Source organism: Cannabis sativa, chromosome 1 (genome assembly GCF_029168945.1).
Source record: "Cannabis sativa cultivar Pink pepper isolate KNU-18-1 chromosome 1, ASM2916894v1, whole genome shotgun sequence".
Taxonomy (NCBI): domain Eukaryota; kingdom Viridiplantae; phylum Streptophyta; class Magnoliopsida; order Rosales; family Cannabaceae; genus Cannabis; species Cannabis sativa.
In genome coordinates this window covers 44,050,898-44,067,709 of record NC_083601.1, presented here as the reverse complement: position 1 = coordinate 44,067,709, position 16,812 = coordinate 44,050,898, and the positions used below count along the sequence as shown (strand labels likewise).

The window sequence follows — 16,812 nt, the reverse complement described above, 5'->3', positions numbered from 1 at the left end:
GGATCTCCATTGGAATTTTATGCTCATTTCTTTAAAAAAAAATGCCTATTTGGTTGATAAAATTTTATACTTAAATACCATTAAATGTCTGAAAACAAAATCCAAAATGAAAGAAAATAATTTAAGAAATAACTGAAAGAGAGTAACCAAAAACTAACATATGTCCTCATAGCTTGTATTATAGGTTGCCTGTGATTAGTGTGTAAAAATACATATTGTTAGGTGTATTTGAGTAAATAAATATAAATAAATTTATTCATTGTAATTTGTTATAATTTAAATGCAAAATTATTTAAGTTGAAAAAGTTAATTTAAATCTACTTTTGTGTTTCAATTTCGATTTAAAGGAAAAGATGGTAATAATGAAAATGTATAATGAAATCCAATCAAAAGCCCACGTCGTCTTCAATGATATTGGGCCTTCATTTCCAATGTGGACACATGACCCAACTGCAAATCCTTTTCAACAATTCACTTTCCCATGCCACCCCAAAGTTCACTATTTCATTTTCAAGCACGTAACATGAAGTAAAATGCTAGATTTATTATTATTTTTTTTTTTGATAAGTAAGAAAAATCTTAGATTGATTAAATGCATCTAATGGACCCCACAATAGTGAGTTATGTCTCCCATTAAGAGATGCTTCGCTTGACTCTTGCTCCATCCAATTGTGCAGTGAAGATTTTTTCCAGTTATTATTATTTGTCATGATTTTCTTTTTAATATGTACACAACCATGCAATCAGCAAGGTTTCACCAAATTAAAAAAAATGTATATTACAAAACGTGATTAATGTCTTATACAAACAAATATTTTAAATCAACTAAGCTGATTAATTAAATTCATGATTTGAATTAAAACTCATCAACCTCGACCTTTTGCTATATATATGGGATTATTTCACAAAAATATAAAAATAACAAAAAAAAATTACAAAAATACAGTTTCACAGAATTTTAAATATTTTTACGATTTTTTTAATTTTATTTACGGAAAATACGGTCTTTTATGTTGTAATTTTATTAATTTGCGGTTGATTTTTTGTTATCTGTATATTATTTTTTGTTGTTATTTTTATGTAATTTTCTAGTTGATTTTATGTTGTTTTCGTGTTATTTTTTTGGAAAATCGTAAAAATGTAAAAAAAAAATATTTTTTAAACGTAAAAATGTAAATATTTTACCAAAAATTATGTTTTATGTAGTTATTTCTTATATATTGGTATCATTATCTGTGATTAAAAAAAAAAAGTAATAGTATTGTGGTGATATCAATGTCATCGCTTCTTTAATGGTTGAAAATAACAAGTGATCCAAAAATAAGTGTATGGAGCATGTTACACGATAATTTCTCAGCACTAATCAACAATAATAGATAAGAGTATATGCATACACTAAGCTCTAACTAGTAACTATACTATCTTTATTAGAGAAACCAAATTAGAAATTAACCCACGTAGAACCACATGCGCGCATATGCGCATGCCTAGCTCTAGCTCTAGCTCCACTCACTACTTTTTTACCAAATAATATAATAAGCTATAAGAATCACATCGTCATCGATCATCATAAATTAGAAATATCTCATCTCTACAAGACAATTAAAAAGCCAATTTTAAGAAAAGACAATATAATTATCATCATAATAGTAACATTTGAATTGGTTATTATTCTATTTTGCCTAAAAATGATGTATTATTCTAATTAGTGACAAAAATGGCATCATTATGTATGTATTTTGTACGTGGATATTACATCCTCAAAATCCACTTTCTCTTCAACCTTTTTCATAACCCAATTATTAATAATTTTCTCCCTAGTAGTATTTATAAATTGACATTATGTATTAATGCACAGTGTTATCAATAATCTTTTATTATTATCTCTAAATTAATTTTTTAGCCAAACATTTACATCAGATTTTTTTTAAAATTTTTTTTATGACGATATTTATTATAATTACAACACTATCACTGTAATTTTTTTTAAAAAATTTCAAATAGTCTACGTGTCGAAAATAAATTTAAAATTTTTTAAGCACGCATAGTAAACTCTAAAATCATATACAATAATGCTAGAACTATGACCAATACCGTTATAAAAAAAATTGAAAAAAGAGATTCCAACATTTAATTCCTGACGTAAAAATTAATTAAAAAATTATAATAAAAAATTGTAATTAACACTAACATCTTCATATTATCATCCAAAGCCACTTTATTCAACCTCTTTATAGACCCCATTAATTACCAAAATTTTCCCAAGCTAGCTAATCTATTAACTTTATACACAACACCTTCCACAAAATTATAAATAAATAAGCAAACAAATAAATAAATAAAACCTTCTAATTGCGATTATGAGATGAGGAAAGAAGTTTGTGTTTCTCTCCATCAATAGCAAAAAAGTAGGTAACATTATCACTAAAACCAAACATTTTTTTTTAACAATAAAACCAAACATTTTTAAACATTAATCAAAATGGTAAAATATATATGCTAAGAAAACATTTTAGTGAACGCAAATTTATTAAAAGAAACGAAATAGTTATGTATATATGATCAGATCTGATCTTAAATATTCTACAAAGATAAAAATGTAACTTTATATTAGAGTTAGTTCCACATTGTTAATGTGTGGAAATAAATTGTGATATATAAGATGAATGAGCTACTCCTCCCATAGTCAATTGGTTTTGAGCCACTTGTAATCCGTTGTGAGCCCAAATTGCCACCGATCCAAAAAGTTATTTGTTAACCTCTATTTGGGACCTTTCTGCCAGGCCTTACAAAAGTTCTCATTTCAGCTGAATAAGTACATATAATAAAATAAGTAAGCTAGAGGTGTGTTCATGTTGTTGTATGTATGGATTCAAGCAAACACAACCCAATAACTGGGCATTGGCCCAAGGCTCCTTAGTTTTAGAGGCCCCAAAAATGAGAAAAAAAAAATTGGTTTTGTGAAAGTTAGGAGACCTTTATGTTGTGGATGTGGCCTTAATTCAAGGCTGCTAAATTGGCCTGAAATATACTACATCCCTTTCTTTGCTTTTTTTTTCCTACTAGTCAACGATAGATAGTTAAAAGAATATGAGTGCTAATACTCAATTCAGTATCCTTCCTCTAACAGCATGGTAGTTCAGGTTTGAATCCCTTCTCAAGTAACTTCTCAGCATGATAAAAGCTCTGATACTGTGTAAGATTTAGTGAGAGAAAAGCATTTTTGAGAGAGAATTATTATTCAATCTTATACAATAAAGAAAATGATTACAGAAGAATTTATATAAGATGTAGATACAAAACAACCTCTAACAACCTAATTACCTTCTAACTAACTGTGTTACCTAATAAAAGCAGTAGCACGCACTAGAATATTTCTCTTACTATATTTGTTTTTAGCTGTACACTTCTCATTTCTATTTTTCTTTTCATCTTCAACTACTATTTTTCTGTCACACCTCTTCATTCAACCTATTACCTCTTTGGCCAAACATAGTTTTATAAAATATTAATAAAAAACAAAGTTATTTCTCTATATAATTGAAAATCAGGAGACAAGATGAATAATATATATTTAATCAAGTTATAATGCAATGAAACACAATTTAGACTTGGTGAGGTAGGTACATGGAATTTAATTTGGTTTGACCTTTTAAATTAGCTAGCAAGTACAAGTACTATGATGTAACGTTGTTTAATTCTTTGGGGGAGAACAATATTGTTCATTTTCATGTTTTTTAATCAATTGCCACTGCTTTAATAGCCCTGCAATTTCATAAGATTAAATAGCAATTATTATGATGTAATTTAATTTTTAGGCTAGTTAGCTCCCCTGGACCTTCAAAGATTATTGGTTAGTACTCAACTCAACTACTTCACATTATTTATTACATTAAAACCTCAGCAGTCATTTTTGGCATTTTGACAGTGGAGTCCAACCAAAAAGGTGCTCAAATTTTTAATGTATTAGTCTTTATTTACTCGACCACTTCTTTTCAATTTGTTATCATCACGTGTTGTTTAGCCTGTTTTGTGTACCATAGACCATAGTCAGTATTAACTGGAAGGGCTTTATGAATACTATCTACAAAAATAAAACCACAGTAAAACTAGTAACAGACTGAAAATGTTAAAAACTCCTACGCTATTATATTGTGCAAGCAAAGAGATTAAACTATATGAACACAAAAGCTACGCATTATAAAAACCTTGGCTAAATTGTGGGGACATGATTACATTGTATTATGTAATGTATTATGTAGCCTTAGATTGAAGAAGAAGCTTTGGTTGATTAACTTGTCGGCCTCATCGAATGAATAATAGTCATTTGGTCTATAGAAGCCCACACCAAGAGATTTGATATCCAAGTAGCCCTCCACCAAATTCCTCAATTTCAAATGGTATAGCTTTGAGCTGACAATTTCTTTTTGTATATAAATATAAAGATCACAAAAATTAGACCATACGAACATCACTCGAAATTGAGAAAATCTCAATAAACCCATAAATGTTCATTGCCACTGTCCATTATGCATTACTCGAACCAATGAAAGGTCTTACAAAAGTTCTCATTTCAGCTGAATAAGTACGTATTATAAAATAAGTAAGCTGGAGATGTTCATGTTGTTGTATGTATGTTGTTGTAAGTTAGGAGGCCTTTATGGTGTGGAGGTGGCCATAATTCAAGGCTGCTAAATTGGCCTGAAAAACACCACATTCCTTACTTTGCTTTTTTTTTCCTACTAGTCAACGATAGATAATTTAAAAGCATATGACTGCTAATAATCCGCTTAATTTCTGTTGAAAGAAAAAACAACTATAGTAAAACTTAAAACCACTTATAAATTTCATACGAATAAGCGTTTTCTGTGCTGAACAAATAAGTGGTGAAATCACACAACTACGCATAATAATATTAAAAAAGTACGAATAGTCCTCAGGAAACAAACTATGAAAACCGTTGTTTCATGGGAACCGTTTAATTAAATGTAGTTTTTTTAAAACTTAATTAGAAGAAGCTTGATTCTTCTTGCCATCTTCCTTCCTCGAACAGCATGGTAGTTCAGGTTTGAATCCCTTCTCAAGTAACTTCTCAACCTCCTCAAATGGTAGTCCTTTGGTTTCCGGCACAACAAAAAAGATGACTACAAAGCCAATGGCTGAGAACCCAGCAAATAATAGAAAAGTCCAAGCAGAGCCCAATGCATTGGTGAGGGTCAAGAAAGTCTCACTAACCAAAAGATTAGCTGACCAATTAGTCACTGCAGCAATTCCTCCACCAGTCCCTCTGTATTTCAAAGGGTATATTTCTGAGTTGACAATCCATGGAACACTCCCCATTCCAGGTGAATAGCATATGATATAAAGTCCAAGGAATAATACTGCCAAGAATCCAAATCTGCTGGGACAACCTTCTGAGTACCAAGTACGTTTCTCTGCTCTACAAGAGTCTCTGATTTCAGGAGTGGCAGCCAAACAAGCTCCAGGAAGAAGCTGTTAAAATGACAAAGTAATAAAATTAAGTTAAGATGGTTCTCTCAAACAGAAAAAAAAAAGACATTAAATATGTACCTTATTTGTACTGATGGAACAGAAGGCACAGTCTGGTGACTTCAAACATGTCATACAACTCCATGATTGAGCATTTGGGGCAGAGATGTAAGCTGGACATGTTGTGTTTCCACCAAAGTGAGTGGATTCAAAGTTGCTAACAGCAGGAGCAGTTGCAGCAGCCTTGAAAAACACTCCTCCCAAGGCACAAAGGCATATAATGATTCCAACTAGGGAGACAAGCATGAATCTTCTCCTTCCGTACTTGTCTACAAATCCCATACTTATCATGGAACCGACAAAGTTAAGGCCAGAAGTCACTAGAGAAAGTGCTAGAGCAGTCTGTTTAGAAGCAAATCCAGCAAACTGAACAATAGTGGGGCTGTAGTACAAGACAGTGTTTATGCCAACAAATTGTTGAGTGATTTGAACAGTGACGCCGGCAAGAAGACCCCTGCGGACTATTTTGTTTTGAAGAGCACCCCTCAACCTTGGTATAAATCCATCACCAAGTTCTCCATCTTCAGCTTTCTCCGCTTCCACCGAATCCTGCAATGCTTTCATCTCTCCTTCTACTTGATCAGCAGGGTAGATTTTCTCTAAGATGGACCTAGCCTCATCTACCTTGTTCTGATCATAATGAAAATATGAACAAGTTAGGATTAAATCATTCGTATATCATTTTTAAAGATGAGCTAGTTGAGACTCTAACCTTTCTGTAGAGCCATCTAGGAGACTCTGGAAGAGACATCATAAGGAAAAACTGGATAAGGGCTGGAAGTCCAGCCACACCAAGCATCCAACGCCAAGTTCCAGGAGCCTAAACCAAAAACATTTTTTTATACTTTGGTTTAGAGAAAGATTGAAAAATTAAGATAGACATATGAATAAACATACCTTAGTAAACAAAAGATTGATGATGTAGGACAAAAATTGTCCACCAGTAATGAGCAAAGCATTTGTGCTAACGAGTGCACCTCTGATTTTAGCAGGTGAAGATTCAGATATGTATAGTGGTGATGTCATGGAAGCCATCCCAACACCAAGACCAACTAATATTCTACCAATTATAATAACCCAAGGAGCTGGAGCAGCTGCCATTACAATTGCACCAGCAAAGAAGACTATATCTGCACCTATAATTGATTTTTTGCGACCAAAGGAATCACTAATCCAACCACCAATTGCAGCACCAGCAATAGCACCAGCAACAGCCATACTCACTATTGTCTCCTGCAGCCATGTTTTCTTATCTACTTCATCAAAGTCCTCCCTAATGTAAAGGAGTGCACCAGAAATCACTCCTGCACAATCATACAATACATATTTTAAACGTATATAGGTTAAGTAGTCAAAAAATTTCTCTGTTTCAATTCTATACATTAGTTTCAAAAGGAAAAATTAATAATTTTTTAAACACACAAAACGTCTACATTTAAGACTAAAAATACACATTAAATGATAAACTAAAGATAAAATTGACAAGAAATCTATCAAGGAAGGTAGTTCATGGATAGTATAGTAGAAGAAGAGAAGAGAAAGGAGATGTGATTACCTGTGTCATAACCGAAAAGGAGACCTCCAATACCAGCAGAGAGAGCAAGACGCATAATATAAGGAGTCCTCCATGTGATCTTCCAACAATCTGAGAATTCTGTCCTGTCCGCGTGATAACCTCCTTCCATCTCATGCAACTCTCACCTCAATACCCCTGTAACCTCAGATTTAACAAAACAAAATTTCAGCCATGGAAACTTTGACTTGGTCAACAAATCCTTATCATTTCCTTAAATCTTAAAACATAACTGTTGAAAAGTTGAAAAAGTAACAGGTAAAATAAATGATTGTTAATTTTTTATTTTATTTTTTGAATGGATAATACAAATTATATTTGCGTCACATTATACATAGATTCACAAAAAAAAAGACAGAAAAGTTTTGTGCAGAGAAATAAAATTCCACAAGAAAAAAAGACACAAATATATAAAAATATACGATACGACTGGTAGTTTTAACACGGAGCGGGAATGAAAAATATCTATGGTACGCTTACTTTTTAAAATCTAATAAAATCAAACTACACACAAAATTTAAGCTTTGATTCTTTATATTTAATTTGTTTTGGAGGCCCCAGGACTAGCTAGGGACGGCAGCCTTTATACAAATAAAAAAAACATTAGTCATTTTTGTAAGAAAAATGGCTACATTATTTTTCAGAAAAGGAGGAAATTTTGAATGAAGAAAAGAGTAATCAACCAAAACCATATATAATAGAGAAGTTTATTAAGTGATAAGACCATTACCTGACTGACTCTTCTTCACTAATGCTAGTGTATTTCTATTCACTAGTTTTCAGTGTATCTAGACTAAGTTTTTTTTTTTAATTCTCACGAACTTTTTGTGTTATTCATGGCTGGGTGGGGAGGTATTTATAGATTTGAAATGAAGAGCTTTAAGAAAGTGAATAATCATTCTCTCCATAAAAAAAAAAAATAAAATAAAAGAAAAAGCGAATTAATATTCATAAGATGATAAGGACGGAATTATCTCAAACGAAAATGGGAACAGAATCCTTAATTGATTTTGGTAATTGATTAATGGATATAAATTTTATGGATTTTTTTTTATTATTTTTATTTAAAGAAAAACAAATTGCCAAATACGGTTATTAACCCATTTAAAAAAAAATACGGTTATTAACATAAATAAAAATTGCAAAAAAGAAAAACATAAATAATAAATATAAAATATGACAACAATAATAATGTGGAATTAATCCATTATCTACTTAAATAATCAAGAAGATATCATCCCTTATTCGTGATCACATTAAAACTTACATATACTATAATAATTACTGCCAATAATAAATAGGTCGACTACATATTTTAATGATAAAAAAAGTATTTAAGAAAAAAAAAAAAGAAAAAAGACGAAGAAAAGATTCGTGTGCTTCTTACACTTGTTGAAAGTAAAACTCCATCCATGCATATCGCGTGATTAATTTTCATTTGAATTATTTTTTATTTATCCGTTACAGTCAAATTATGACTATAAGAATATAAGCAAAAATTTTAACTGTTAGACCATTGATACAACTCAAATTCTAAATTATAAATTGAGCAGAATAATATAAATATATATATTATTATTATATTGACATTAATTCTCTTCTGAAAACTTTCTGAAAAAGATTATATGCACATGCAGTAGTCCCAGTATATCTCTCAATCGACCTATCATATAAACTATCCAAAATAGACTTAAGATAATATATGTATTTAAAAAAGAATATAGTAAGCATTTATTATATGCACACTAATTTAGGATTTATTATATAGACAATACAATAGCCAATCAGTATTGTTATTACTTACCAGTGTTATCTAACACTTTCTCGATATGTTGAGTTGCGATTGGTTAACGATATTTTTTAAAAACTATTATGTTAAAATATATGGGACCCGATACTTAGTTGAACCAATAATGAATAAACTTTTAAAGCCTACCTTTAAATTTCCATACCATCTCCAATGGGAGTGGGAGATGTACATGGACACAACAATTTAACCAACACAACAATTGTAAAAGATTTGATGCAAAAACTATTCAACCATCAATACTCATTTAATATTTATTGAAAATGTGAATTATTATTATTATTATTATTGTCTCACAAAAGAAATAAAAAAAAAAAAAGGAAATAAGAAGTCTACATTCAAATTTAGTTTTGTCTCATAATAAAAATGATGTAAAACATAAACAAATAAAAATAATTACCTTTGGCACATTATTAGTATAATTTTAAAAAATAAATGAAAAAACATATATGCTATATCATTAGTGAATTTCGAAATTAATTAAGAAGAAAAAAAATATATCATATTTTCATGCATGTCTTAATAGATAGAAAAAATAGAAAAAAGTGAGATAAGTATGTGTGTCAACCTTATACGATTTTGGTATAGAAAAAAGTGGAAAGATAGAAAAGTAAGGGGACGTTTCGTAACACTTTTGTTTTTTAATTTTAAAAATAAAAAACAAAAGTAAAATTTGTGTTTTTAAAATTTTATTTTAAAAAAATAAAAATGTGTTCTATAACGACTTTTGTTTTTCAATTTTAAAAATAGAAAACAAAAGTGTGTTCTATAACTTTCAATTGTATTTTTATTTAATTTTATTTAAGTCAGGTCCAGGTCCGGGTCCGGGGCGGGGCCGTAGTCCGAGTCCAGGACTGGGCCGGCGCCAGAGTCCGGGTCCTAAGGTCTAGGTTGGGGTCGGAGTCTAAAATTTTTTATTAAGAAAAATGTTATTTAAAAAAATTTTAAAAGTGATTTTTTTTGTTTTTAAAATTTAGATTCTTAATTAAAAAATTGAAAAGTAAAAACAGTTTTATAGAACATGATTTTAAAAAATTATTTTACTTTTTTACTTTTAAAAATAAAAAATTAATTAAAAAATTATTAGCAAATGCACCCTAAGATAAAGAAATTAGATTGAAGAAAGAGTAGAGCACTGTGGAGGAAAACAAAATCGATATGGGACCCACCAATTTGTTTCCTAGGGAAGAAAATAGAAAGAAAAGTCTCTACCTTCATTAAGTAAGCAGATTGAAATATTTTATAAAAAAAAAATGAGGAGTTCCTGATATCTTCCACATTATGAAAAGAATTTTTTTAAAAAATAAATCGTAGTTGAGAGAATATAATAGAAAGTTCACAATAAATATTCTCTTCAAAATTATATATTATTTTAATAATTTTAATAAATAATATAATAATTTATCCTTTCTTAACTCTTGTAATTTCTTTCTATTTCTCTTTTTTTTTTTTTCATAAATGTGTTTTTAACTTTTATGAAAATTAATTTTAAAAAATTATTACTATGTAATTTCCCTACAGTTCCTCTCCTGTGATTTTCTCCTTTCCTAATGAATAATGGGCCTTTTAATTTATTAAATAAAATGTGCCTTCTAAGGCGAATCCAAAAATGGATAAGGGAAAATCTCAAAAGCAAATTCGGAAAATCCTGAATCGGTAAATATATATAACAATAATAATCATATTAATTCATGCATTAACTCCTTAAATAATTTTGTTATCCATTATTATTGGCGACCGAATCAAAAATTTAAAACTTACAAGATATAAGAAACCTATACTAGTTTTTTTATATATATTATGAAAAAGAATTTTTTCATTTTCACACTTTAAAATAATTTTTTTTACATTTTTATATAGAAAAATCTATAGCAACCCAAATCATAAATTTAAAAATAGTATATAAGGTTTATTATTATTATTATTATTATTATTATTATTATTATTATTATTATTATTATTGTTATGCATATATTTAGGCTAATTGAGTTAGATTGGGCTAAAAATTACAAATCCTAACCAACCCAAAGGACCAAATTTAGCATCGTTGAATGGGTCTCTCCCTATATTTTTATAGTTACTTATATAATTACCACATATTACTAACACAAATTATTATTTGTTTGGATGTCAAATAAAATTATTACATTTTTTGAAAGTGATAAATTACTATTTTATGTTTGATAAAAAAAAGTTAGTAACTATATACATATAAAAATAGCATTTTTAATATTTAATTATTTAAAAAAGTGTAATTGGCACACATTGATTACCATCTAAGGACACCTTTTATGTAAAGATTCATTCAACCTCAAACAATTACAAAGTCTAACTCATCTGGAGAGATCCAAGCAACTAAAGGTAATTAAGGGTACAAAAAAAAAGTTCCAGATAATTGGCAAAACAATTTTCAAGTACCAGATTATATGTATATTATATTATATATCAATTAAGTCAAAAACTATCACCTTTTGAATATAGCAACGGGAGAAAAATAAGTTACAATTTAGATTCTATATATTTATCGTAACTAATTGTGAGGAAAGAATAAAGATGAATAGATAATAATAATAATATATATTAGCAAAAATTGCATTTGGAAATAAAGAGAACTAATTAATAATAAAACGATTATGCACATGCATATATATATATATATAAAAGAAGTTATAGTACGTATATATACTTACCAGACACAAAGGTGAAATGAGTATGTTTGTGTGCTTTATACGTACGAGTTCGATCGATACGTATGATGATATCTTTCTTCTCACTTTCGATCGAAAGACTATGATGATATATACTAGAGCATTAAAATCATGAAAAACACTTTTTTGTTGTTGTTGTTTGTGTCTTGAGATTCTGTAGGTAATGGTAGGTATATATTTAATAATTGTTGTAGAAAGGTTGTTGTAAATAGCTTATTAGTAGGCTAATTATATTTACACGAGGCAGTAATATGTTGTGTAAATAACTAAACTAAGATTAAATACAGCTTTGAATACTAAATCCAGTACCCTTTTTGAATAGCAATATGAGAAAATTAAGTAATTAAATATATTAGAGGCTAGCTAGCTAGCTAAATGTAACTAATTTTGAGGAATTTTCTCCATCCATTTGTTTGATATTATTCTGAGAGACCCTTTATTATTGCCAACAAATGCTCTAAGTAAAGGCATGTAGCAAGGCCAGCTTTCGGATATATATATATTGTTTTAGTTTCAATTTTTTAAAAAAAAATAGACAGAACGAAAGAAAAGATCAAAAACGAATTTAACCTAATTACAGCGTGAAATGCCAAGTGTACGAGGGAGCCACCTCCTCATATAAACTCCTATCTTCTCCTATAACACTATGTGCTACATACAAACTAATATGTCCGATTCTTATGGTTTTTTTTAAGAAAAAAATTATTATCTTGGTTTATAATTAATTAGTTAGTTATAGTACTCCAAATCAAATAAGAATGATAATTATACCGCGGGTTCGAGTGCCCACGGTACCCGCCTTTAATGGGAAATGGGTGGGGTTAAATTTTGGAGACTCGGGCAAGTATGGGCTTAAATGTTTATACTCAAGGCAGGATTCGAGTGGAAGTGCGAGAAAATACATACCCACCTAGAACTCGCTAATATAAATATATATGGGTGACTGTTTAATGGTTACATTTTTATTGTAACTATATGGTTACATTTTTCTTTAACCTGTAATAGCAGGTTACTAATAGGTAGACTTTCCTTTTTTAGATTTAATTAATTATAATTAACTATTTTCTTAAAATAATTAATTAAATAGACATTCTTTTTTAGAATTATTTAATTATAATTAACTATTTTCTTAAAATAATTAATTAATTATTTAACAAGACATCTTTTAGCAATTAATATTTATATTTAAATCCTTATTTGAATTATTTTAACAATTAAGTTATTTAATTATAATATTTACAATAAAATTTATTTTTTTACAAAAATTAAACTTCTTTTGACACAAATTAAAATTCTCTTCTTATAATAAATTTTCAAATAATTAATTATTTTTAAATGATATTTAATTATTTTGTTACAATTATATGAACTAAGTATGAGGCCTCAAGCTAATCAATCGATAACAAGTGCAGCCATTTTTTTTTTCTAAAAAATCCTTCAACTTATTTTATTTTTTACTTTTTAAATATTTAAATAAAAAATTAAATAATTAAGTGTAATAATTTAAAATTAAGATTACAAGTATAATAAAATTTAAATTATTAAATTATATGTGTATAATTTTAAATTATAAAAAGTTTTGCTATAAAATTTTAAATAATTTAAGTATAAAAAAATAAATTGCTAAAAGATACTTATATAATAATAAATTGCAAAAAATTAATTAATAATTATAATTAATTTAACTTTAAAATATAATTAATCTTAATTAAAGTTTTATAAGGAAATAAGTGATTAGGTTACTTTCAGGTTACAAGTTATTTATTATTTATTATTGTTAAATTTCCAAATTAATCACAACCATTTAATAGTAATCCAATGGCTTAAAAAAATGTAACCATGATGGTTACAATAAAAATATAACCATTGAAACCTCTTCCAAATATATATATATGTATATATTTAAGTTTTAAAATTTTAACTATTATAATTAAGATAATTTTATATTTTAGGCTATTTATTGATTACAATAATGAAAAATTTCAATTTTTATGAAAATGTTTGTGGTAAGGTATAATAATAATCATACTTAACTCTTTAAAATAAAAAATTGTACTTAACCACTTATATAACAAATTTTATATTTACTAACTCAAATTTACTATACAACACTATTCTACTTATGTTTGTTGTTTTAATGAATTTTAATGATTTTTTTTTTAATTTTCTTTGAGATTTTAGTTTTTTTTCAAAAAATATATATGTAATGGATACCCGATGTATTGGGGCGGATATAAAAGTGAATTTAGAAAGCGAATATGGGGTGCGGTATGGATAAATTTAGTAAGCTTTAATATTAATAATAGCTTTGTTTTTTTTTTTTTGACACATAAGCTTTTTTCTTTTTTATGTGATAATTAATAATAGCTAGTTAAATATTTACAAACAAATATTTTGTTTGGAAAGTGTGGTTTATAAGTAGACATGATATGGTTAAATATTATTGACAGTTAGATTAAAATTAAGAAAGGTAAAGTGGATAATAGATGTGCTAAAATTGGATTTTTTAACCGTCTATGATATATTATTTATAAAATCTGCATTGAGTAATCAAAAATTATATTCATCATTAATTCATTGCAAAAAAAAAAATATTATATATAAAATCTTTCATGAGTAATCAAAACTTATTTTAATTATTAATTCATTGCAAAAAAAAATGTTTATAAATATGTCAAGAATGGGATTCGAACCCATGCCCTTTCGGACCAGTACCTGAAACTGGCGCCTTAGACCAACTCGGCCATCTTGACTTATATTATGTGAAGCCACATTTACATTATAATACTTTTAACATTATACATCTGAAAAAATTTAACAAATATTTATTATGGTATTTCACTCAGAAAAAGAATATATTTATATTTATTATAGTATCATGAAACTATTTAAACAATAGCCTGACCAGATGGGATCATAATTGATGCAGCCGTGAATAATCTGATATTTATATATATAATATAGGAAAATTCTATAAAACCCCCTTAAAATATATTAATGTATCTTTATCTGTTTTAGCACCCGAAATAATTTTTTAATCAAATTTTTTCTCATGATGTACGTTATAGTTATTTAAGATATCCTGTAAAATTTTAAAAAATTTGGAAAAGTTTAACACGCCGAAAACTACGTTCAAACAATATAGTGCACTCGTGGCTATTTTATTTTATACGCGTGTAAAATAAACTGTTTGAACATTATTTTTTATATTATAAATTATTCAGAATTTTTCAAAATTTTGTAGGTTATCTTAAATAGCTATAACATACATGAATATGAAAAAAAAATTAGACTAAATTTTTTTTATAGATGTCGAAACAGGTTAAGAGTGTATCAGTACACCTCTTTTAAAAGAGTGCATTGTAAAATCACCCTATAATATAATATACTTATAAGTGGATTATATGTGATTATATAATACCTTATTAAGGTAATACTAAATATAAAAATGTCTGAAGAAATTTTTTTTAAGCCTCCGAGTTAAGTAAGCTCTAGTCATAAGCCTAATTCGCCTATGCTCAGGATCAGACCTAACTATAGTAGTTACGAGACTCAAGAAATGGCTAGTACTCGGAATGTATATAGAGTCGGCCCAAGGCATAGGCGGCCTAGGGCCCACTCATATTAGGGGCCTAAATAAAAAAAAACAATACATTTTAGAAAATATACATATTTTTTTAATAAATTTTAAAAATATATTTATCTTTATAGTAAGGACTTAAAGTTTTTTTTAACCTATTACTAGTATATTTATGACAGTATATACAGTTAAGAGATATATATAAATATATAGAGAGATGGTAGTTAATTACAGTGATGAAATGGTCAAATTTGATGAGAGCATAAGTGGTCCAAGTAATACCATTCAACAATGAAGCAAATGATAAGAAAAATGGCATAAATTCCACACTCTTAGTAGTAATTACTAATTTCTTCACCAAAACAATAAACAATTAAAATCAAACAAAAAATAATGATATTAAAAAGTAACTAATTAATAACTAGTAACTAGTAACAAGTAATTTACCACAACAGCCTATGGAGCAGCATACATCATGGTATTAAAGAGTATACAAATGGTACCAACAATGGTTGATCTTTCCTTGTGAGAATGCGTCAAAGTCAAAGTCAAAATGGTGAGAATAGAAATGAAAACAGGATCAGCAAGAACAACTTTAATCATTTTCTTCTTATCTCAGAAGATTAAGAAGATGATTAAGTACGTACATTCAATTACAAGACCAGACCCATTTATAGTCACAACCAAAATACTTCATAGATGAATAAAAGAGAGCTCATAAAGTGTCCAAATAAGACAATTTATAAGTGTAGCCAAGTATGACACAACTGAGTATTGCTCCATTGATTTTCTTTTCCATATTTAAATAAATGTTGGCATGTAATTAATAATAATAGTAATTAATTAATTAGCTACATTATTAACCACTTTTTTATTTGTTCATCATTATTCTGACATAATAATCAGGGTCGACCCTGAAAAAATGGGGGGCCTAAGACGATATAAAATTTTGGGCCCCTTAATAAATAAATTAAAAAATTAACCTAAAAAAATTATATGCTACATTTCATAACATAAAAGTAAAGAAATATATTAACAATCTGAAATAAGTTTTAAATTATTACAAAAATTAGTAGATTTGTATTTTTTAATTTGTTCTATCATCCATAATAATATTTTTATCTTTTTAAAATTTTAACCATACAATAAATCAAATTCATGAAAAAAATAAATAAAAGAAAACTATCAAATTTATATTTATCTATAGCTAAAATAATTTCTAACAACTACATTAAATTATAGTTCATAATTATAATAAGATATTTAAAAAGAAATAAATTAAATTCACTTCAAATAATATTTAAGAAAAAAATTATTTATTATTATTATTAAAATTAAATATTATATCTTGATTAATGATTTTTCTTCATAATATTAAAAATGTAATTTTGATTAAAGCAAGATAAATAGAAAAGAAAAACATGATAAGAGAAGTAAGAAAATAGACAAAAAAATAAAGAAAATAAAAAAAATAGATAAACTTATAAAATGTTAAATTTAGAAAAAAAAAAAAGTTTAAATAATATTTATGTATTAAATTTTTTTTGGCTTTAGTTATTAAGTTTATATGCATTTATAGTTGTTTCTTAGATAA

The 16,812-nt window shown here is 27.5% G+C and overlaps 1 protein-coding gene, 1 non-coding gene and 1 pseudogene across 3 annotated transcripts; all 3 read right to left on the bottom strand.

Moving 5' to 3' along the window:
- Window positions 1-4,822: 4,822 nt before the first annotated feature.
- On the bottom strand, window positions 4,823-12,092 carry LOC115707812 (inositol transporter 4). 2 transcript variants are annotated; one of them, XM_030635883.2, is made up of 6 exons: window positions 11,621-12,092; window positions 7,106-7,261; window positions 6,448-6,854; window positions 6,263-6,370; window positions 5,572-6,180; window positions 4,823-5,493 (listed from the first exon to the last, which is right to left on the bottom strand). In XM_030635883.2, the coding sequence occupies exons 2-6, from the start codon at window positions 7,233-7,235 to the stop codon at window positions 5,005-5,007; spliced, it is 1,743 nt and encodes a 580-aa protein (XP_030491743.2). In that variant the 5' UTR covers window positions 7,236-7,261; window positions 11,621-12,092; the 3' UTR covers window positions 4,823-5,004. The 2 variants fall into 2 exon arrangements, with proteins under 2 accessions (XP_030491743.2, XP_030491741.2); XM_030635881.2 differs by lacking the exon at window positions 11,621-12,092 and adding an exon at window positions 7,854-8,026.
- Window positions 12,093-14,310: 2,218 nt separating this feature from the next.
- TRNAL-CAG (transfer RNA leucine (anticodon CAG)) lies at window positions 14,311-14,391 on the bottom strand. Its single transcript has one exon. It is a non-coding gene; the product is annotated as a tRNA-Leu (tRNA).
- Window positions 14,392-15,286: 895 nt separating this feature from the next.
- Window positions 15,287-16,040, bottom strand: LOC133029293 (bidirectional sugar transporter SWEET4-like; annotated as a pseudogene).
- Window positions 16,041-16,812: the final 772 nt, after the last annotated feature.

Coding starts and splice junctions, on each gene's coding strand:
- LOC115707812 (XM_030635883.2), bottom strand. CDS start 7,235: ATGGAAGGAGGTTATCACGCGGACAGGACAGAATTCTCAGATTGTTGG. Junction 6,181..6,262: donor CTAGATGGCTCTACAGAAAG/GTTAGAGTCTCA, acceptor CATTATGATCAG/AACAAGGTAGATGAGGCTAG. Junction 5,494..5,571: donor GTTCCATCAGTACAAATAAG/GTACATATTTAA, acceptor TCATTTTAACAG/CTTCTTCCTGGAGCTTGTTT.